The sequence below is a fragment of the Zalophus californianus genome, chromosome 14, assembly GCF_009762305.2.
Source record: "Zalophus californianus isolate mZalCal1 chromosome 14, mZalCal1.pri.v2, whole genome shotgun sequence".
Lineage (NCBI taxonomy): Eukaryota > Metazoa > Chordata > Mammalia > Carnivora > Otariidae > Zalophus > Zalophus californianus.
The window spans coordinates 26,135,451-26,158,520 of NC_045608.1; the positions used below are offsets into that span (position 1 = coordinate 26,135,451).

Sequence of the window (23,070 nt, forward strand, 5' to 3'; positions counted from 1 at the left end):
TGAGCACTGAGTATTATGTAAGACTGATGAATCACTGACCTCTACCTCTGAAACTAATAATACATTATATGTTAGTTAATTGAATTTAAATAAAAAAATTTTTTAAAGTTATTTTGCTTGAAAATATATTAGTCTAGGGGCGCCTGGGTGGCTCAGTCAGTTAAGTGTCTGGCTTCAGCTCAGGTCATGATCCCAGGGTCCTGGGATTGAGAACCCTGCTTCTCTGTCTGCTCCTCCCTCCTGCTCTGCTCTCTCGCTCTCAGATAAATAAAATCTTAAAAAAAAATAGTTGAAAATGGAAAATAACTTGGCAAGATAAGATACAGAGCAAAGAATGATGTCAGATAACTAGACCAAGATTTAAGGGATAGAATCTGGTTCTGATTACCTCCACTACTTCTTTCCAAACCTCTAGTTTGTTATCTATGCAAGGGAGGGTTTAGATTCAGTTGTTTCATCGATACAATCTCAGCCTCTATGCTCACCTGCTGGGTATTCCATAAGCTTAAAAAAAATGCAGGAATTTTTTCTGCCTCTGGTCAAATGGAGTTAAGTGCATGGATTTGGTCTCAAACCTGAATCTTAAAAAAAAAAAAAAAATTAAAACTCAAACATTGAAAGAGCAATCCCTAAGAGATGGGAAACAAGATGGCTTACTACTGCCTTGTGAGAGTTTCTGGGCAGTGGAACAGGGAGGAAACTGAAGGGTTGAAGGGTCTGAGCTAGGAGTTAGAAGTTGAGGCAGCTCATGTTCATGAGACAGAATACTAGAATAAAGCTGCACAGAGAACCCAGGAGATCTGCAGAAGGGCCCTCTTGAGTACTCAGAATACTGGTCAGCACGAGAGTGTGAAAAAACTAACCGAGGCCAGAGAAAGAACCATCAAAAAGGATTATAACTGCCTGGCATTACACAAGGCTGGGAATTGTTCCTACCAGCCAGATAAAAAATTCACAGAATAGGGGCACCTGGGTGGCTCAGTTGTTAAGCATCTGCTTTCGGCTCAGGTCATGATCCTGGGATCAAGCCCCACATCGGGCTCCCTGATCTGCGGGAGGCCTGCTTCTCCCTCTCCCGCTCTCCCTGTTTGTGTTCCTCTCTCATTGTGTCTCTGTCAAATAAATAAATAAAATCTTAAAAAAAAAATTCACAGAATATTGGGTAGACCATTGTTTGAAAATGTACCAAGGATTTTGTTTTAATTAGGTTTTGTATAGACGTGGCGACAACTGCCTTGAAAAAAGGTGATTACAGTTTCCAAGAGAAGGGAGCATGCCATACCATTCACAGTCACATGAAGAAACCCCAGAGTGGGTCAGGAGGCAGTAGGAGTGAGGGGAGTGCATGACCCAGAGCCTTTAACGTGTGGTTTCCATGGGGAAGGAATGGGCAAGGTAAGGTAGGCAAGTTTGAGAAAGCTTAGAATCAGTTCATTCAAATAAATTCAGAGAGTTCTTGGCTATGGGAGTGGTCTCTAGTTGTCCATAACCTGGCCCTGAGGTGACTTAAGACAGAGAAAATACTGGTTTGCTATGTGAGAATTAGGTAAAGGTGGTTGGAGTTACAGTTTGATTAGTAAAAGGCGAAAGATTTATGCGATCTGAAGAGAAACCAGAGCGTATTGTTACAGTTTGATTAGTAAGTTTGTATATGAAAGGCTCACTCTGCAAGTGAATTGTTTACTGTCTAGGAATTAACCAATTCTGGAAGGGCAGTCTCCAGGATTAGCAAGTCCCCAAGACACAAAGCATCATAAAAATAAATTTTTAAAACATTTAAAAATTTTTTGGGCGCCTGGGTGGCTCAGTTGGTTAGGCGACTGCCTTCGGCTCAGGTCATGATCCTGGAGTCCCGGGATTGAGTCCCACATCGGGCTCCCTGCTCAGCGGGGAGTCTGCTTCTCCCTCTGACCCTCCCCCCTCTCGTGCTCTCTCTCTCTCTCTCTCAAATAAATAAATAAAATCTTTAAAAAAAAATAAAACATTTAAAAGTTTTTTGAACAAAATTAAAAAAAATAAGGTATCAAGGAAAGTCTTGCCTCGTTAAGTGAGGAATAATTAGCTCTGGACTGAGCATTGCTTAGGACCCACATTAACAAATAATAAAAATGAGACTCGAAAGGATCAAACTGTTTCCAATTAGCTGTAACCTAGAGCAAAACTCAACAAGATTTATAGGAATATAAAAATACCAAGCACATTACAAGGTAAAATTCTGGCATCCAATCAAAGATTACCAGGCATGCAAAGAGGCAGGAAAGCACAACCCATAATGAGAATAGTCAAAGCAGATCCAAAACGGACCCAATTTTTAGAATTAGCAGAGGACATTAAACATTATTTTAACTATTTCCTTTTTCAAAAAGTTAAGTGTGGTTCAGAGGGTTGAGCATCTGACTCTTGATTTCCGCTCAGATTTCAGGGTTGTGAGATCTACCACGCGCTGCACCCCCAGCCCCCCCCACCCCCCGCCCTGCAGCCCCTGGGCTCTGTGCTCAGCAGGGAATCTGCTTGAGATTCTCTCTCTTCCTCTCTCTCTGCCCCGCCCCCATTTGCACACTCACTCCCTAAATAAGTAAATAAATAAATAAATAAATAAAATCTTTTTTTAAAAAAAAGGAGCATAGATGATTTAAAAAGACAGAGGAGGTGAGAGGAAGGGGGAAGGGAGGAGAAAGAAGGAAAAGGAGGAAAGGGGTGAAACTTCAAACAACTTCAATGGCTGGATGAGATTAACAGCAGATCAGACACTGCTGAGAAGAAAAGACGAGTGAACTTGACAGCATAGGCATAGAAGCTCTCCAAAATGAAACGGAGAGGGGAAGACATCTGCAGAAGAAGAACATCGTGAGACAGCTTCAAGACCTAATCTATGCAGAGTTGGAGTCCCTGAAGGAGAGGCAATGATGGGGACAGAAATATTATTTGAAGAGATAATGGCCAAAAACTTTCCAAACTTGATGAGAACTATCAGCCCACAGATCCAAGAAGCTACATGAACTTCAAGCACAAGGAACATGGAGAAAACGACACCAAAGCATATCATAACTCAAAACCAGTGAAGAGAGAACATTTTAAAAAGCAGCTAGAGGAAAAATACGTTATAATCAAAGGAACAAAGATGAGGATGACATTACTCATTGGAAAGAGTGCAAGGATAAAGATCTTTAAAGTACTGACAGAAAAGAAAAACCTGCTAATCTAGTATTCAGTACTTGAGAAAAAGCATCTTTCAAAAATGAAGGCAAAATAAAGATGTTTTCAGACCTACAAAGGCTGAAAAAAAATTCATCACCAGGAAGCCTGCTATATACAAAATACAATGAAGGACATCCTTTGGGCATTAGGAAAATTACACCACATGGAAATCTATTATCTACACAAAGAAGTGAGATTGTGTTATGGGGCTTATGACATACGTAAAAGCAAAATGCATGACAATATTAGCATAAAGGCCAAGAGGGAAGAAAGGAAAGCATACTATTGTAAGATTCTTATATTAGAAGTGGTATAATACTTGAAGGTAGATTGTGATAAAGATATATAATATAAACCCCAAGCAGCCCTGAAATGAAAAAAGCCAACACTCAAATGTCCATCAGCTGATAAATGGATAAACAAATGGTATATCCATACAATGGAATATTATTTAACCATAAAAAGATGTGAATTACTGGTCCATGCTATGACATGGATGAACTTTGAAAACATGCTAAGTGAAAGAAATCAGACACAAAAGGCCATGTATGATTCCATTTATATGAAATGTTCACAATAGGCGAATTCGTGGAGACAAAGCAGATTAGTGGTTGCCACAGACTGGGGAAGGGAGAATAAGGAGTGCCTACGTGATGGCAATGGGGTTTCTTTTATGGGGTAATGAAAATGTTCTGTAATTAGGGTGGTTGCACAACAGGGAGAATATACTAAAAGCCACTGAATTGTACACTTTAAAAAGGTTAAAATGGTGGGATGCCTGGCTGGCTCAGTGGCTTTAGGGCGTGACTCTCAATCTCTGAATTGTAAGTTTGAGCCCTATGCTGGGGGTAGATTACCTAAAAATAAAATCTAATAAAAAATGGTTAAAATGGGGAATTTTATATTATGTGGATTTTGCCTCAATAAAAAAAGTTAAGCCAACAAGAGGAGATTTATGATGGGTTCATAAATATTCTAAAAGAAGGCAGAAAAGGAGGAAGAGGGGAACAAAGAACAGATGGGGCAAATAGAAAATAAATAGCAAGAGGCGCCTGCGTGGCGCAGTCGTTAAGTGTCTGCCTTGGGCTCAGGTCATGATCCCAGGGTCCTGGGATCGAGCCCTGCATTGGGCTCCCTGCTCTGCAGGAAGCCTGCTTCTCCCTCTCCCACTCCTCCTGCCTGTGTTCCCTCTCTGGCTGTCTCTCTCTCTGTCAAATAAATAAAATCTTAAAAAAAAAAAAAAAGAAATAGCAAGATGACTGGCCATCAGTAATGGCCTCTTGAGGGGTCCGAGCCCGTGGTCCTGGCTGTGATGTAGGGGAGGCTGGTCGTGGCCGCTGTGGAGGTTTTGCCCCAGTGCCCAGCAGAGGCAGCCGCTTGCAGGCAGAGCCCCCTGGGAGTGGTGGCTGGGTAGGGTAAGGAAGGAAGAATGAGCAAGGGGGAAAACAAAGGATGGAGGGGACATGCTGATGCCGATGAAGTACAATCAGCTGCAGCTTCAGGAGCTGTGTGTGTCCGGTTTGGAGATCTAGTCTGGTGGACCCCTTAGGGAAGGAAGATACAGAATTTAAACCTTGTCTCACAAGTGTATGGGAGAGCCAAAGAAGACAAACAACCAAGGGTCATCTGAAATTGTTACCAGTTCACTAATAATCTCAGGACAAAGTTGGAGATCACTACTAAAGCATAAGACTTACAGAGATGTTTGGTATAAAGACTTGGGCTGAGTGTGTTGTGGAATGGGCTGCAAAGGACCCACATGGCTTCCTTACAACTTTGTTTTGGCCCTTACTCCATTGTTTCTAACAAATGTCATACTGTCCGGGAAATTGGCCAAGATGATTGAGGGAAAAGGAGCAAAAGAAGAAGCAAAACCATCAAGGAACTATTGCAAAAGCTAAATGAAAAAAAGGATTGAAGGAATAAACAGCTTCTTACGCCCAGAGGAAAATAATTTGGAAAATTATGCAGTTTTGGAAGGACCCACTAAGGTTTCTTTTCTGGTTTTTATGACAGTAATTTGTAGTAAACGAAGTCTGAGCACATGGAAGAGTCATGTTGTGACTTCTACTGCAGCAACATTTAGGCTCTGGTGTAGAAGTCTGTTGATGGTTATTGTAAATTGCCATTTATTATGCTATAAATAATTTATAACTGACTTAGTCATTTGCCATTTTGCAGTTTATGTACTGTAATGAAAACATCCTGTGGAGAATAATGACTATATATTATGAACTCTATTCAAATAATGGCTTAGAATGGAGTTCTTTTCTGGATGAAGGGAATTAAGAATGTAAAAATCAGAACTATCTTGAGGTGAAAAGTGTGCTTTGGCTTAAAAGGCATATAGTATACTAATTACATCTTTTATCATTATTGCTTATTTCTTGGAATAGAATTATTTCTGGCTTTCTCAAAGCTAAATATTAACCAATGACTATTTCTGTGTTCTGCCTTTTTCATTTTTTAGCCTTTGAGATAATTATCATTCTGCATTTTTTTCTTTAATTTCATTTATTTGACAGAGAGAGACACGAGAGAGGGAACACAAGCAAGGGGAGTGGGAGAGGGAGAAGCAGGCTTCCCGCCGGGCAGGGAGCCCGATGCAGAGCTTGATCCCAGGACCCTGGGATCATGACCTGAGCCGAAGGCAGACGCTTAATGACTGAGCCACCCAGGCGCCCCAATTCTGCATTTTTTAAAATCTAATTTTATAAAGAATTCTTTTATTGACTATGTAAAATACCACCTACCGGGTATAACAAGTTTTGTACTTATGAACATGAGTAAAATAACACTATGACTTAAAGCTTGCAGTAAAGGGGCCCCTGGGTGGCTCAGTCGGTTAAGCCTCTGACTTTGGGGTCCTGGGAATGAGCCCCACATGAGCTTCCCTGCTCAGTGAGGAGTCTGCTCCATCTCCCTCTGCTCCTCCCCCTGCTTGTGTGCCTTCTCTCTCTCTCAAATAAATAAGTAAAATCTTTAAAAAAAAAATAAGGCTTGCAGTAAAAATGCAAACCTTGTGGTACTTTGGAACCAGGTTATTCTTTCTTGTGGTATGTAGAAATGTGAATTAGTTAAAATGTCTTTATCAGATAATTTGCAGATTATATAGATGCCACTTTTGTGGTTTTTATTCCGTTCTTTGTTTCAGTTTATTTAGTAGTGATGTTCTATATTTTGATCAAACAGGTTCATGGTGAAAATTAAAAATTCACATTTCTTGTAAGGAATTCTTAAAAAGTAATAAGTCATGTTTCTTAAGTGGTAAGAAAGGTTTAACATTTGGAAAAACTTTGTTCATCGTACTAATAATTGGGTGAAAAAGGGAAATTATGTCAAAATGAAAATGTGTTAAAATTAGAAATAGGGTGGGGGGATGGGTTGGCCTGGTGATGGGTATTAAAGAGGGCACGTATTGAACGGAGCACTGGGTGTTATACACAAACAATGAATCATGGAACACTACATCAAAAACTAATGATGTATGTATGGTGACTAACATAACATAATAAAATTTTAAAAATTAGAAATAAAGAGCTAAAGTATATTTCCTCCAGTTAAGTAGTATAACTGGAACTTTTAGTATTAGACATGGCTTTTATAAATGCATAGTCCAATAATTTTATTCGCTGTCAGTACATAATAGCTTCATAATGTTTTCCTCACCTCTGATGATGAATTTTAAATTACAAAAAATTATCTAACAGCTTTAATTTAAAAATGAAACTAGATATTGAAATAAATCTGAGGGGTGCCTCAGTGGCTCAGTTGATTAAGCATCTGCTTTCTGCCTTCAGCTCAGGTCGTGATCTCGGGGACCTGGGATCAAGCTCCGCATCAAGCTCCTTGCTCAGCGAGGAGCCTGCTTCTCCCTTTCTCTCTGCTTTTCACCCCCTGCTGGTGCTCTCTCACTCTCGCTCTCTCTCAAATAAATAAATAAATAAATACAATTTTTTTTTTTAAGATTTTATTTATTTATTTGACAGAGAGACACAGCGAGAGAGGGAACACAAGCCGGGGGAGTGGGAGAGGGAGAAGCAGGCCTCCCGCTGAGCAGGGAGCCCGATGCGGGGCTCGATCCCAAGACCCTGGGACCATGACCTGAGCCGAAGGCAGACGCTTAACGACTGAGCTACCCAGGTGCCCCTAAATAAATAAAACCTTTAAAAAAAAAGGAAATTTGATACTTTTTCATAAAGAGAAAAAAATAATGACCTATTAATAACCATACTAACCATATCAAGAATCACATTAAATGTAATTAATAATCACATTAACAGTCACATTTAATAATCACAGTAATTATAAATGGTATAAACACTCCAATTTATTTTTTTAATTTTTTAAAAAGATTTTATTTATTTACTTGACAGAGCACGAGCAGGGGGAGTGGCAGGCAGAGGGAGAGGGAGAAGCAGGCTCCCCGCTGAGCAGGGAGCCCGATGTGGGGCTTGATCCCAGGACCCTGGCATCATGACCTGAGCTGAAGGCAGATGCTTAACCAACTGAGTCACCCAGGCGCCCCCATCTGTTTTGTTTCTTAAATTCCACATATGAGGGGCACTGGGTGGCTCAGTCGGTTAGGCATCTGCCTTTAGCTCAGGTCATGATCCCAGGGTCCTGGGATGGAGCCCAGCATCTGGCTCCTTGCTCTGCAGGGAGCCTGCTTCTCCCTCTCCCTCTGCCTGCCACTCCCCCTGCTTGTGCTCGCTCTCTCTCTCTCTCTCTCTCTCTCTCTCTCTCTCTCTGTTAAATAAATAAATAAATAAAATCTTAAAAAAAAAAAAGAAACAAAACAGTTGAACGTATAGAAAGGAAAAAACAGAGAGAGGGAAGCAAACCATAAGAGACTTAAAGCTAGAGAACAAACTAGGGGTTGATGGAGAGAAGTGGGTGGAGGATGGGGTAACTGGGTGATGGATATTAAGGAGGGCACTTGTTATGATGAGCACTGGGTGTTATATGTAAGTGATGAATCACTAAGTTCTACTCCTGAAACCAATATTACACTATATATTAACTAACTAGAACTTATTTATTTTTTTTAAAGATTTTATTTATTTATTTGACAGAGAGAGACACAGCGAGAGAGACAACACAAGCAGGGGGACTGGGAGAGGGAGAAGCAGGCTCCCCGCCGAGCAGGGAGCCCGATGCGGGGCTCGATTCCAGGACCCCGGGACCATGACCTGAGCCAAAGGCAGACACTTAACTGACTGCGCCACCCAGGCGCCCCTATTAACTAACTAGAATTTAAATAAAATTTTTAAAAAATTAAAAAGCAGCACCCACCTATATGCTACCTGTAAGAAACACACTTTAAATATAAAGACACAAATAGGTTATAAAAGTGAAAAGATGGAAAGAGATAATACCATTGCTAACAACTAATCAAAAGAAAGCTGCAGTAGCTATATTAATATTAGCTAAGTAGGTTTCAGAGCAAGAAATATTACCAGGGGGCGCCTGGGTGCCTTAGTCGGTTAAGCGTCTGCCTTCGGCTCAGGTCATGATCCCAGGGTCCTGGGATCGAACCCCACGTTGGGTTCCCTGCTCAGCGGGAAGTCTGCTTCTCCCTCTCTGTCTGCCCCTTCCCACCCCCGTTTGTGCTCTCTCTTGCTCTCTCTCAAAATAAATAAATAAAATCTTGAAAAAAAAGAAATATTACCAGGATAATGGTCATTTCATAATGATGATAGGGTCAGTTAATCAAGGAGCCATAAGAATCTTAAACATTTATCCACCTAATAATAAGCTTCAAAATACATGATGCAAAAAATGCAACTAGAAATAGACAAATACCTTTACAGTCAAGGGTTTCAGTTCCCCTCTCAATAATCAATAGCTCAAGGAGACTGAAAACCAGCAAGGATATAGTAGTCAACTTGATTTTGATTAACACTTAATAGAACCACCCAACAATAGCAGAATTCTCAAGTGCACATTCTTCTCAAGTGTACACAGAACACTTACCAAAGTTCAAAAGGCTTCAAAGCCATACTATGTTGTCTGACTACAAAGCAATTAAATTAGAAATCATTAGCAGAAAGATCCTTGGAAAATCTCTAAATAATTTGGAAACAAAATAACACACTTCTAAGTAACCCATGGATCAAAGAAGAAACCAAAAGAGAAATTAGTATTTTGAAATGACTTTTATTGTATTTATTTATTTATTTTTTGAAGATTTTATTTATTTATTTGAGAGAGAGCGCGGAGCACGGGTGCATGCTCAAACATGAGCAGGGGGAGGAGCAGAGGGAGAGGGAGAAGCAGGCTCCGCACAAGCAGGAAGCCTGATGGTAGGACCCCGGGATCATGACCTGAGCTGAAACTTAACCAACTGAGCCACCCAGGCGCCCCATGAACTGACTTTTAAATGGAAACACAACATGTCAGAATTTGTGGGACGCCGCTAAAACAGAACTTGGTGTGATGGGGGGACAGGACATTTATAGCAGTAAACATATATTAGAAAAAAAAGAAAGGTCTCAGATCAATGATCTCAGCTATATTAATACCAGACAAGAAAATTCATTTGAGAATCTAGAAAAGGGGCTCGTGGCTGGCTCAGTCAGTGGAGCATGCACCTCTTGATCTTGGGGTTGTCAGTTTGAGCCCCACATTGGGTGTAGAAATTACTTACAAAAAATAAAAAATAAATTAAAAAAAAGAAGAACCAATGAAACCTAAAGTAAGCAGAAGAAAGAGATCAAAGTGGGTATCAGTGAAATAGAAAACAGAAAACCATAGAGAAAATCAAGATCATAAAATTGATAAACCTCTAGCCAGACTGATCAGGAAAAAAAAAAAAAAGACACAATTACCACTCTCAGGAATGAGAGAGGTGACTACTACAAATTCCACAGATATTGAAAGGGATTATCATGAAAAATTTTATGCCAACAAATTCAACAACTCAGATGAAATGGACAAATTCCTTAAAAGATCCAAAATACCAATACTTACTCAAGAAGTACTAACCTGAAACTAACCTGAATAGTCCTATACCTATTAAGGAAACTGGAATTGTAGTTGAAAACCATCTACAAAGAGAACTCCAGGCCCATGTGCCTTCATTGAGAAATTTTACCAAATATTTAAGGAAGAAATAATATCAATTCTCCTAAACTCTTCATAAAAAATTGAAGAGAAGGGAATAACTTCTCAACTCATTCTATGAGACCAGCATTACCCTGATAAGCGAAACCAGGCAGGCAAAGATATTACAAGAAAAGAAAACCATAGTGAGATACTACTATCCAAAAGAAAAGGAAATATATATTCACGTAAAACCTTGTACACGAATATTCATAGCAGCTGTATTTTAATAGCTAAACACTGGAAACAGCCCAAATGTCCATTGACAGGTGAATAAATGGCGGTGCATCCATCCAATAAAATACGACTCAACAATTAAGAGGAACTACTGATATATGCAACATCGTGGGAATCTCAAAATAATTATGCTGAGTGAAAGAAATATAAAAGAGTACACTCCGTATTCTTCCATATATCTAAAACTATAGAGGCGCCTAACTAGCTCAGTTGGAAGAGTGTGTGACTCTTGATCTCGGGGTCGTGAGTTCAAGCCCCACATTAGGCGTAGAGATTACCAAAAGAATAAATAAACTAAAAAAAAAAAAAAAAAGCAACAAAACCCTCTAGAAAATGCAAACTAATCTATAAGGAGAGCAAGCAGGTCAAAGACCCCCTGCTTGGAAGGGAGTGGGCAGAGAGGGGTAGGAAGGATGAATTATCAAGGGGCACACGGAAACTTTTGGAAATTACAGATATCTTTACTGTCTTGATTGTGGTGGTGGTTTCATGGAAGTCAAAATGTACCATACTGTACACTTTAAATTGTAACACTTGTTGAGGCACCGGGCTGGCTCAGTTGGCTAAGTGTCTTGACTCTCGGTTTCCGCTCAGGTCATGATCTCATGGGTTGTGAGATTGAGATTGAGCCCCCTTTGGGCTTTGCGCTCAGTGGGGCGTCTGCTTGAAGATTCTCTCCCTCTGCCTCTCCTCCCACGTGCGCACACATGCAAGCACACACAAGCACCCACTCTTCTCTAAAAATTTAAAATAAATAAATAAATCTAAAAAAAATTGTAACACTTGTTATGTCCACTTTATTATTTCAGTTGTACCACAATGAAAGATTATACAATTCTGGGGGTGCCTGAGTGACTCAGTTGGTTAAGCGCCTGACTCTTGATTTCGGATCAGGTCATGATCTCAGGGTCATGAGAATGAGCCCAAAGTGGAGTTCCACGCTCAGCTCCAAGTCTGCTTGAGATTCTCTCTCTCTCTCCCTCTGCCCCTCCCCGTGCTTTCTCTCTTGAAATAAATCTTTTTTTTTTTAAAGATTTTATTTATTTATTTGACAGAGAGAGACACAGCGAGAGAGGGAACACAAGCAGGGGGTGTGGGAGAGGGAGAAGCAGGCTTCCTGCTGAGCAGGTAGCCCGATGAGGGGCTCGATCCCAGGACCCTGGGATCATGACCTGAGCCGGAGGCAGACGCTTAACGACTGAGCCACCCAGGTGCCCCGAAATAAATAAATCTTTTTTTAAAAAAAATAAAGAAATAGGGACGCCTGGGTGGCTCAGTCAGTTAAGTGGCTGCCTCCGGTTCAGGTCATGGTCCCAGGGTCCTGGGATCGAGTCCCACATTGGGCTTCTTGCTCAGAGGGGAGCCTGTGTCTCCCTCTGCCTGCCACTCCCTCTGCTTGTGCTCTCTCTCTCTCTCTCTCTGACAAATAAATACATAAAGTCTTTTTTAAAAAAATTAAAAAATAAAAATACAATTTAAAAAAATTAAAATTGAAGTATACAGTTGGGAAAGGAAATACTGGTTTTCGTTGATGATTGGCAACTATCTCTAAGAGGAAGAAGTTTGTTTTCCTTTCCCTCTAGAACCTAGAGAAAAACCTCTGTTCTGGGTTGATATCAACCACTGGTATCAGCTGCTGGAGATTTTGGATTTTCAAGACGAAGACTCAGCAGAAGCTGACATTTGCTGTAAACTCATATTGAAAGCACCTTATCTGAGCTCAAATATTCTCCCTTCTGGGACAGAAAAGAAGTCCCCAAGTGTTGGTCCCAGAGATCCTGTGGATCACAGGTATCTTTCCTACACATCTCCCTTCAGTGCTCTGAACATCCTGGCAAGGCGGCTTTAGGCTTGAGGAGGCTGATGCCCAGAGAGGTGAAGGTACGTGCAGTTGGCTGGGCTTCCTTCAGTCTGATGAGTACTTCCGAACCCACTTCCCATCTGTCCCTTTCAATCCTGGAAGAGGGCAAAGCCTGGGTCCTCTCTGCTCCCCTCCCCACCCATTTTGAACACAAAGAAACAGGTCCAGGGAGGTCCTGATTGGTCTTGTGCTAGGAGTGGGCTGAGGGTCTCTCCCACTGCAGGACACCTGCCATCAGAGCTCTGTGATGGTCTCCTGTGTCGAATGGTATCTTTGGCAGGGGCTTGCTCAAGAATTCCAGTGAATCCCCAGCCCCCAGGATGGCTGTAGCATCACAGACAAGCCAGGCCTCCTGGCTCACATCCTGTCTCCTCCAGTTTCTAGCTCTTTACCTTAGATCACTTAACCTCTCCCTGTTTCAGCTACTCACCTATAAGTGGGAAGAGAATTAAAGGTGTGTAAAGCCATCAGAACAGTACCTAGCCCACTGAAAAGCTACAGGAGTACTCTCCAAATAAATAAAGGGCTTCAGCTCTGCCTAGTTCTGAAGGTTTGGGCTCCTGCCATTCCCATCCAGGGGGCCCTGGGTGGGGGCCCCAGTGATGCTGAAGAGTGCCTGCCCTGTGCCCCCCCCCCCAACACACACACAGCAGGCACTTTCCAGACCTTGTCATGCTCTCTCCAGCAGGATAAGGGGAGGCTTGGTGTATCTAGTTCCCAAGATGAAGGAACAGGCCCCGAGAGGACACCGCCAGTGGGTGACAGGGCTGCGACCAGGCCGCGCATATCTGCCTCCAAGACGGGGCCTGGGCCAGGCCCACCTGCTGCCTCTTGGGTCTGGAAGTCAAGCTGGAGGCCACCTGGCGGGGGCTCTCTGCCCACCAAGCTTCACGGCACAAGCCCCCTCCTCCCAGAGTGTCCCTGCTTGTAGAGTAGCCGGTGGCCGAGAGGCCCTGACAGGAGGGCCTGTGAAGGGGCTGTGGACACCTGCCTGGCAACAAGGCCAACCCTCTTCTCTTGAGCGGGTTTATGCTTGAGCTCAGCTGCCGCATCGTCTGCCTCCGTCTGAGAGGCGGGGAGATTGAGACCAGCTGCTGCTGCCTGAATTCTCCCAGAGCTCGCCTGGTGACACCCCGCTCAGGTCGTCGTAAAAATTCTGGTAGGAGTCTCTCCCAGCAGCGACATTCAAGGTTTGTGGGCTGGATTGGGGCCAGTGGTGGGCAGGGAGCGAGGGGAGCAGGAGGGCTGGGGGGAGCAGGAGGGCTGGGGGGAGCAGAGAGCTTGGCATTTCTCCAGCAAAGAATCACAGGAGAACACTGCCTCTTGCTTGTGACGGACTTATCAGCCTGCCCCGTGCAAGGCTGGTTTCCCCATCTTTCTCTCTGCCGGCCTTTTTCCTCTCCCACCCTGCTTTGCCTTGCTCTGGGAAGCCTGAGCCCCTTGCTCCGGAGCGAGGGCACCGGAAACACTTCTGTGGCTCCCAAGCCAATGGGCAGGCCCATGTCTTTAAAACGAGGAGGATTGAGAGGGTCAGGACCCCAGGATGGAGGGTTGAGAGCTGGAAGGAACTATGGAGAGCCAGCCCTGTTTAATACAGAGGAAAAAAGAGAGACCCAAGGCCGGGAGAGAGGAGGCCATGGCCAGGTCCCAACAGCAAGTCAGGAGCAGAGAGCTGGTGTTATTCACACCCTTCCCACCACGTCCAGATAAGGGTTCCTCCAAAAGCAGCCAGGCTAGCGGGGGCCTGCCCTCAGGGTGAGCAGGCAGCAGCTGAGAGGGAGCTCTTTTCCTCCCCACTTCCTGCCTGGTCCTGAAACCCAGCACCATGCTGTCCTCACCCTTCTTGGCCATCGCCTTTCTGGCCCAAGAGGCTGTTGTATATCTGGCCAGACTGGAATCCGTGCTGACTCATGGTCCCCTGTGGGCCCAAATGTGGAGGAAGGTCAGCTGGTGGGCCTGGGTACGTAGGCCCAGGGGTGAGCCCCACCTTCTCTTTGGCCCAGGGGGCTTCTCTCTGCCACCAGGTCTCTCCTCATCCATGAGGATCCCCACTGCCCCAGACCTGACCTGGCTGTGCATGGGAGACTTAGGCTGCTGGCTTCCCCACTCTGGGACCCAGTTCCGGCCCCCCCCCCCCCCCCCCCCCCCCCCCCCCCCCCCCCGGCATCTTTAAATTCCTTCCTTGTCTTTGCCCTGCCCAACTCCTAGTTGGGCTGTACTCCAGCTCTCCACACAAGGCTGGGGTGGGAGGGGCAACCATGGCTTTAGGCTTCTGATCTGGAGCCTGCCCTGATGGTCCTTAGGGAGATGGGAGATAGCCCCCTGCTGGGTACAGGCTACTCCTGGGGCAGCCCTAGGAATGCTCCACCCCCAACCACCCACTGCTGGATGTGCCCACCTCCACCTCCTACGTGCTTTTTTGGGGTCCACCAGAGGGAAGGACTGTGCACGTGGGCCTTCAGGGCCTGGAGGGAACACACAAGCTCTTTGTCTCTGGTCAGAGGTACCTCCTAACCCCGTGGAGTTGCCCACTAAGTACAGGAAGCCTGGGGGGTGGGTACTAGGGGTGGTGGGCAGGACTCGCCCTGTGGGCGATGAAACTTGCCTCCTGCCAGCACAGTCTTGTCCCCAGTCCAAGGGGTCCTGGGCTCAGGCACAAGATTACTGTGGGCTCCATTCTGAGCTTTGCCCTTCTGTGGCCTCCCAACCTGCTCCTCTCCAAGCCCCACCCAGATGTGAAGGTCAGGTCCCTGGCGGCCTCCTCTAACTCCCCAGCCTACAGGTGGACCTGACCGCACACCTTGGTGTCTGCCCAGGGAGCACCTAGAGGAAGTCAGTATGAGCTTGGGCCCTCCCTTTCAGGTGGGCAGCATCCTTGAATCTTTGGCCACCCCTCCTCCCCACCCCAAAAGCAGGGCTGGCGCTCAGTGGCCCTGAGGTCCACAGTGCAGAAAGGCTGAGGCAGAGCGGGACATCACCGTTTACTGTGGGATCGCTTCCTGCTGAGGGAAGCCTGACAGTGCATCCTGGGTTGACCATCTGGACTCTGGTGAACCCCTTCTCCTTCCATCCCCTTCATCCCAGGCTGCGCATTTACACTGGATTTCTGGGGGCCTGCAGGGCCTCCATCATCCCCCATGCCATGTGCCTAGGAGCATCGGGACTCAGGTAGGAGCCAGGGTGGGTGGCGGGTCACCTCGTGCAGCAGGCCTGGGGCTCAGACCCTGGCCCAGCGGCTGCAGAGCCCCAGGTGGAGGCAGCAGAGGTGGCCCCAGCCACGCTGCCCTCAGGCTCAAGGTCTAGGCCCTCATAGATGGTGGGGAGTGAGGTGCGCTGGCTGAGCCGCCGGCGCAGGCCGACCAGCAGGGGCTGGGGCAAGGAGGCCACGTCCACATTGTTGCCCAGGTCCACCCAGGCCAGCGCGGGGAACTTGGCGGAGTCCTTGACGGCCTCAGTGAGCTCGCGAGCAGTGGCCCTCGTCAGCCTGTTGCCGTTGAGCAGGAGCTGGGTGAGGTGGGGCAGCGTCCAGAGGCTGGGCAGCATCAGGCGCAGCAGCTCATCGCTCAGCCCCGTGAAGCTCAGATCCAGCACCGTGAGCCCGGCTCCCTGGCTTCCCAGGTAGCGCATGATGTGCTGCACATCCCTCGAGGACAGCGGAATCCCTGAAAGGTTCACGGTCTCCCCCGCCAGCTGAGTCATCTGGAGGCTGCTCTTGAGGCTGTGGGAAGGTGGCAGGCAAGGATGGACTGAGCAAGGGTCCATGGCCCAGGCAGGTCCCCACTGGCTGCAGATAGTGACCCGTCGGGGCAGCCCATGCTGTAGGGACCCGGGCCCTACAGTCAGGCCACGCTACTTTCTAGATGGGTGGCCATGGGCAATTCTTGGAACCTCTCTGAGCCTCAGTTTCTCCTTTGGTGAAAAGGAGACCTGGCTGTTGTGAGGAATAAATATACATGTGTTAAACTTCCCCGAGCCATTGTTATAAAAACCTACTGCATGCCTGCGTGGCCACACCTGTTACATCTAGAGTAAGAATGATTATCCCATTCTGCCGGGGAGCAAATGACGCTCAGAGAGGTGACAGGACTCTTGCATGGTCCCACACTGCTAAGAAGGAAGCCAGGTCTTCAAATTGAGGTGCTCTGACTCCTGAGCCCACACCTCCTCTAAGGTTGACCCTTTGTGGGTACAGACAGATGTTCCTATGAGGGTGACAGGGTATCAGGCTGGTCCCCCCGGCTTTGGGGGCTAAAGAGGGGACAGGCCCAGAGTAGCAAGAGGGGAGGTGTTGGGAGGTGTAGGGGTGGGCTGCTGGGAGGTGAAGGGCCCCCCATGTTCTAAGCTGGAAAGGAAGTTTAGAGACTGAGAAGTGTCCCCCACCACCCTTGGAGCCCCCTCTAGGTCTCTCCTGTCATTTGAACATGTCCCTACTATGCAGATAGGCGGTGGGACTACCTCCAGGGCCCTCACCCACCGTGGCAGGGAACAACCCCGTGGGCTCTGGGCTCATCGTGAACCACCAGACTCAAAGGATGGGGAAGAAAGCAGGGGAGAGCCCTGGGGCTGTGGTTCTGGGTCCCTGGACCTGGGTGTCTGCAGCCAGTCCCCAGACTGTCGGGCCCCGGAGCTGTGATGGAGTGCCTGGGAGGGGGACCCCATGGCAGAACAAGCTCTCAGGCTGGCTGTGGAGGCCTTGGCTTCAGGCAGCCTGGCAAAGGCTTTTCAAAGAGCTGTAGGAAAATCAGGGCAGGGTGTGGCCTTGGGCAAGCCACTTTGCCTCTCCCAACCTCAGTTTCCTTTCCTGTAAAATTGGAATCATGACCCAGAATCTGTCTCCCTCCATAGCCTGTTGTGAGGATTCAGCAGACGTCTGCTGAGGTCATCTTGGCCCGGGTCAGGGCCAGGCCCTGTGACAGGCCAGGGATTGAGGGGCGAGCAAACGGCAGGAAGCAGGTCATACAGAGGGTGCAGCTTGGCTTGGGGAGCATTCCAGGGCTGTGATGCAGACAAGAGTGAGGGGCTCACAGGGTAGGGTTTCAGGCACCAGCCTCTTGCTGAACTGCCTCTCCATGCCGGCCTAGGAAAGGACCCTCAGGGCCCACAAGGTGGGGCTGTGGCTATAGGTTCCCCTTACCAGCTCTGGGTCTTCCTCCGGGGCAGGCTGGACCCTCGCTGCCGCTTGGAGTGAGGGGTGAGGTGGTAGATTAGCTGCCGGCAGATCTTATCCGAGGATTTCCAGAGCTCATAGTCCTGTTGAGGGGCGGCATTGTCAGGGTGAGGCTGAGCCCCTCCCATCCCCCTCTGGGCCTTGGGGATCCAAGTGTGTGCCCCAGCACATGATTCATCATGGATCACTGAGCTGTCCACTAGCCTCCCCCTCTCACCCCCCACCCTGGCTGTAGCCTGGCACAGAGCCAGGGGAGGCTGCCCGCTGGTAACTGGACAGGCTGGTCGGAGGCCCGCAGTGCCCGGCGGGAGGAGGCCTAGACAATGGGCCCTTGTTCCCTGTCCTCAGGCCCAAGGCCAGTGTCCCGGGCTATCAGCCGGCTCCCTGCCCACCCTCAGCGCTCCCCGGGGACTCGCCACAGGGGGAGGCAGAACCAGGCCCCTCCAGGGAGCCCTGCTCCACTGACACCACCCCCAGGGAATAGAAACAAGCCAGGTCAGCATGCTCTTCTTCCTCTCACTCTCAAAGCTAGACTGTGTGCCTGTAGGACCTGGGTCTGGGCTGCCAGGGCTGGGAGGGTTCATGCGTTACAGCACCGCCCCCTGGCTCTCTCCTGGGCCTAAGCGGGCCCTCATAGAGACCTAGCTCGGGTGGAAAAACAGGGATGCTCTGCTTTCCACAAAGCTGGCCCTGTGCACCCTCCACTACCCAGCACATTCTTTATCCTGTTCCTCTGTTAACAGTGCGTACACACAGTGGCAACAAGCCCTGGCAGTCACTGTGTGGCTCTAGGCTAGCCTCAGGATCCTTGGTGATGTCTGCATATAAGTGTAGGAGTTCGGGGCTGGCCGGTCCCATAGTGGGCACCACTGTTTCACACAGGGACTCACTGTGACAAAGGGATGGGGGCTGGTGGCTGTGTCAGGAGCACAGCACCTTCAAGGCTCATGGCAGAATGTCTGCAGGTGCCACCAGAGCGGAGTTGGGAGCAGATGTGGTGGCTTGGGAGGGGCGGGGGGGGGAATGGAGGCCCCAGGTGACAGACGCCAATTCAACATGAGGAGGGATTTGCTGGTGGCTCACACTGCTATGGGAAGCAGTGAGCACTTGTCCCCAAGTGTATCCATTCAGGATGGGGACATGCAGACAGGGTTTCCAGCTGAGGGCAGCTCTCTTCTGGCCCCAGGAACTCAGAGGCTGGGAGTTTGGTTCCGTCAGCAGATCTGTCAGAACATTCTATGTCCCTCAGGGTCCCTGTGTGACTTCCTGCCTGGATCCTGGGTCCTGGTGCAGAGGAAGCAGGTCTACCCAACACATGACTTTTCAGGTGTAGGAAAGCACAGCTCACATGTGTTCCTAGTACACTGAAGCTGGCATCAGGTCCCAGTGAGGGACATTGATCTGCTCAAGGCCTCGAAGCAAACCAGATGAGGATGAGGCTCCTAGCGCCCAGCCCTGGGCACTCCTGGTCCCTGTCAGCTGCACTGCCCAGCCTGAGGTCCATGTCTACTGGCCTCACCGTCTTGGGGCACTGCAGGTCCCGGGCCAGGTTCACAAGCAGGTCATGGGAGATGGGGTCCACCAGATTGAGGAAGGCCACATTCCTGTAGAGGATGTCGGTGAGGAGGGTCCCCTCGAGGCCCAGGTCCTGTGGGTGGTGAGGAGAGTTGAGTGAGCCAGGAGTTGGGCTCTCCCTTCTCCAGGCCCCCATCCAAGCCAGCCCCTCACGTCTGTTCCCCTCTCTCTGTCTCCCTCCCTGATGCTTGCTGGGGTCTCTTCCCAGGCAGCAATGGGCCAACTGTCCAGAGGCAAGTGGACCCTTTGGATGAGGAGAGTGTCAGTGCATCAGGGGCTTCAGGGAGGTGATATGTAGGTTCCCAAACCCTTAGACTGGTTCCCTGGAGGCAAAACATGGTACTGTGACACCTGCCTCCTCTGGGGTTGGGCTTATCTGGAAGGTTCTTTGGGGGGCTCATCTGACGATTCCCCCCCCCATGCTGCTGTCCTCCAGCATTCCTTCGGGGCCATTTGCCTCTCTTCCATCTATTCCTGAGCTCTCCCGAGTTCTGGCCACCATCTGTTTGCTGACAGGTCCAGGCCCCTTTTGTGAGCATGGGCCCCCTTCTCAGCTCAGATGTCCCAAAGGCAGCTTAGACTGGGTGTGTTCACCTCCTGCCCTGAAGCAGGCCTCACCTCCTGTGCTGCAGCGCAGTAAAGGGCGTCGCCATCCCCATCTTCCCAGCATTCAGGTAGGAGCCCAGAACCACGCTGCACTCTTCCTTCCCCCCTCTCTGCCCAGCTCTCCCTCCCCACTGCTCGAGGAGTTTCAGGCCTCTCTCCCTAACAGCCTCCTCCTGGGCCTGTCAGCCTCCCAGCACCCACCTAGTCTCACCCTTGGGCTGCCGGAGCCAGCTCCAGGAAACACACACCTAATCTTGACCCTTAACTGCTTTGGTGGAGACAAAATGCTCTCGTTGTGTAACACTAGGGACTCCTGCGCGCCCCGGCATTCCCACCCTCCCCAGCCCACCAGCCTCTTTCTCCAGCCTCCAGGTCTCCCACCCCTCACAGAGACCTCACCATTGGGCCCCTGGCCTGCCCTTCAGTCCTTGGGCTTCTCCTTCTGTTATTCCCACAGGCCTGCTGTGGCACTGAACATCCTTTTAGAGATTATACTGACAAGCTGATGGGGCAGGCACAGCCAGGAGGGGCCTCCAGACCCCTGGGCCCTCCCTAAGCCAGAGAGTGACGCGGTCTGTGCACAAGCCCCCTGTGCACAGGAAGACAAGCGGGAATGCCCAAGGGCCATAACTGCAGAGTCCCTGTAGCTTGTGGGGCAGGACAGCCCCCTCTTTGGTTGGGAATCCTGACCTCTGAGACACAAGGGGGCACATAGCTGGTTTCCCCGCTTAAAAAAAAAAAAAATGTCCTTCTGGTGCTTTGGGCTCCAGATACCATCCCAGACAAAGATCTGTACCTCTGGATCAGATCAGTTAGATTGGGTGCTGCTTTGCTGTTTGCATTTTAAACACCATTCAAGTTACAAATGCCAGCTAGGGAGGATCCAGAAGAGAGGGCTAGCTGGTGAGCCTGGGCTGACCCAGACAGGGCCCCAGACACACAGCCAGCCTTCTGCTGGTCTGGACAGCTCCTCTTAAAGGGCCAGTCCCACCTTTCCAGCCCAGTCGGCCTAGAAAAAGGAAACCCAGTGCAGCAGGGAGTGGGGCTGGGAGACTAGAGGCTGGGCTCCAGCCTCCGCTGCCCCCCAATCTGCTCTGTGGTCATAGGCTCACCACTGTTCTCCAAGCCTCAGTTTCCCTTCTCTAATTATCCACCTGCAGGCCAAACACCTACATGGCTGATTTCAGATTCCTGGATGGGGCAGGTTGTGGTGGCAGCTGCTGTGGGGGAAGGGGACATGGCCAGAGAGGGAAGTGGCTTGCCCAGTGGTGATGCTGGGACCAGAACCCATGTCTCCTAGGGCACCCCAGGCTGGCTCCGGTACCTGGTGTGTGTGAGACCAGAGGCGCACTCCCCCTGCCCCCCCACCCAGTCCAGATGTGGTGTTGTGATGTACAGATGCCAGGTGTATGTACTCAGTGGGCGTGATCTGCCTGTTAGGAGGTTGGGTGATGTGAGTTGTAGCTGCTATAGGGTCATGGTGGGTTGCATTGGCTGACCAGCTGGGCTGTCACTTCCCAGGGTCCTCTCTCCAGGCTCCTGTGCAGTGCCTCCCTTCACCCTGGAGGAGCCAGGAGCCGTCCGCTTCCCCTTGCCCCGCAGTATAAGATGTCCTCCCCCTCCCACCACTCCCTTGCCGCTCCTCCCAGCTCTACTCTTCTCCCGCCAAGGCCTGAATCTGGGTCCTTAGCTCCAGGCTTGGGGCACCCTCAAAACACACAACTGACCTCTCAAACCCCAGATAGGTGGACACCGTCACGGCCCCCTCCTCCGCACTCACAGCCCCCACCCCACCCCGCAGCCTCGCGAGCCTTCGCTCTAGCCGATTGCTTTCCGTCCCTCGTCCTCTCGCCCAGACAAGCCCCTTCAGCCAGTCGTACCCTCCCCTCGGAATCCTGCCGGCCCGCGCGCCCGTCCGGGGCCAGCCCTGCCTCCCGCGCCCCGGGCCAGCTCCGCAGCACCTCCCGTCCCCTTCCAGGCCCGCAGCCCGCGGCTCCCGGCCCCTCCCCGGCCTCCAGCCCCGGGCCGGCCCGCTCCTTCTCTCGCCTGGCGCAGGAGGCGCAGCAGCTGCCGGGCGCGCTCCGGCCGCTGCTCGCGGAGCGTGGACTGGATCTCGCGGAGCCAGCGCACCCGGCGCTCATAGGGCGCGGGCCCGCACCCCGCCGCCGCCCCGGCTTCCGAGCCCGCCTCGGATCCGGTCCGCCGGCCCAGCCGCGCCCCCATGGCCGCTGAGCTGCGGGCGCGCAGCTGGAAGGGAGTCCCGGCCGTCTGCGCCCCGCCCCCGGCCCCGCCCCGCCCCCGGCCGGGGCTGCACTGGGTGCGGGGGCGCGGGATCTGGGGGTGCCTGCCCGGGCGGGACCGCCGCGGTGGAAGGAGGGGGTTCCTGCTGGGGTCCGCGGAGCTCCCAAACACTCGGTTCGGGAGGTCTTGCTAGTAGAGGCCCCGGCCCGCGCTAGACTGGGCTCTGGAGCTCTGTCGCCAGGGCCTGGAGCCGTTGGGGGAGGCGCTGAGCCAGGGCCGGAGGAGGTGGCGCTTGGCCATGGCCTCCGGCTGACCGTGGAACAGTGGCTTTGGTGGTGCAAAGAGCACTGGACTCGGAGTCAGGCTGGGCTGTGTGGGGATTCCGGTGCCAGCCTTAGGCAGTGCCATCACCTGCTTTCAGGAATTTCCCCGGCAGTGGGCAAATTAATTGTAGTATCTGACTCATCCATCTGCATAGATGGTCCTGCTTGACAAATATTTACTGCCCCTCCCTGCCTGGCTGGGGGGCAGACCCGGCCAGGCTAGGTGGTGCGGGCTCCCTCTGACCCAGGCCTGGGAGATTTTTGGGATGAAGAGTGCTGGTTAACCCTTAGGGCTAGCTCTGGGCAGGCTGGCCAGCAGGTCAGTTGCCCCTGTCCCAGGCTTCATTCTTCCAGCTTGACAGGGGTGGGGAGGCAGTGTGAGGAGGGGGAGCCCTGGCTCCTCCAGAGATCAAGTTTGAGCTAGGGACCCACCCCAGCTCTAGGGGCCTACTTGGGGGCCTGCTGTCCCCTGCAGGCCCCCCTCCCAGCTCTGGGCCCTCACATTCCCTGGGTAGGGGACATTTGGAGCACTAGGCTCCAAGTTGACATCCCCAACTCCCACAGCAAAGAGGGTGTGTCCAGCCTATGAGGACAGTGGGCCTGGGCACAGGTACAAGAGGGCTGAGCACAGACAGGGTGTGTGTGCGGTAAGGGGTGGCCATCTGAGGGCACATGTAAGTGAGGGCAGACTCAGGTTCCTCTTTTGGGTTAAGTATTGCCCTCCAGGAGTGTGTCTGGGGACAAGGTGCTGGGGACTG

The 23,070-nt window shown here is 50.0% G+C and overlaps 1 protein-coding gene and 1 pseudogene across 1 annotated transcript; one reads left to right on the forward strand and one right to left on the reverse strand.

Annotated features, from left to right (window-relative positions):
* The first annotated feature begins 4,464 nt into the window (after nt 1–4,464).
* On the forward strand, nt 4,465–5,534 carry LOC113913139 (annotated as a pseudogene).
* A 9,828-nt stretch (nt 5,535–15,362) lies between these two features.
* On the reverse strand, nt 15,363–22,395 carry LRRC75B (leucine rich repeat containing 75B). Its single transcript, XM_027575862.1, has 4 exons — nt 21,795–22,395; nt 19,087–19,215; nt 17,535–17,650; nt 15,363–16,118 (listed from the first exon to the last, which is right to left on the reverse strand). The coding sequence occupies exons 1-4, from the start codon at nt 21,969–21,971 to the stop codon at nt 15,593–15,595; spliced, it is 948 nt and encodes a 315-aa protein (XP_027431663.1). The 5' UTR covers nt 21,972–22,395; the 3' UTR covers nt 15,363–15,592.
* Nucleotides 22,396–23,070: the final 675 nt, after the last annotated feature.

Excerpts from the sequence above, each read along its gene's own strand:
- LRRC75B (XM_027575862.1), bottom strand. The coding sequence starts at position 21,971 with ATGGGGGCGCGGCTGGGCCGGCGGACCGGATCCGAGGCGGGCTCGGAA. Across the intron at positions 19,216-21,794 it reads TGCTGCGCCTCCTGCGCCAG|GACCTGGGCCTCGAGGGGAC; the intron begins GCGAGAGAAGGA and ends CACCACCCACAG. Across the intron at positions 17,651-19,086 it reads ACCTGCAGTGCCCCAAGACG|GACTATGAGCTCTGGAAATC; the intron begins GTGAGGCCAGTA and ends GCCCCTCAACAG.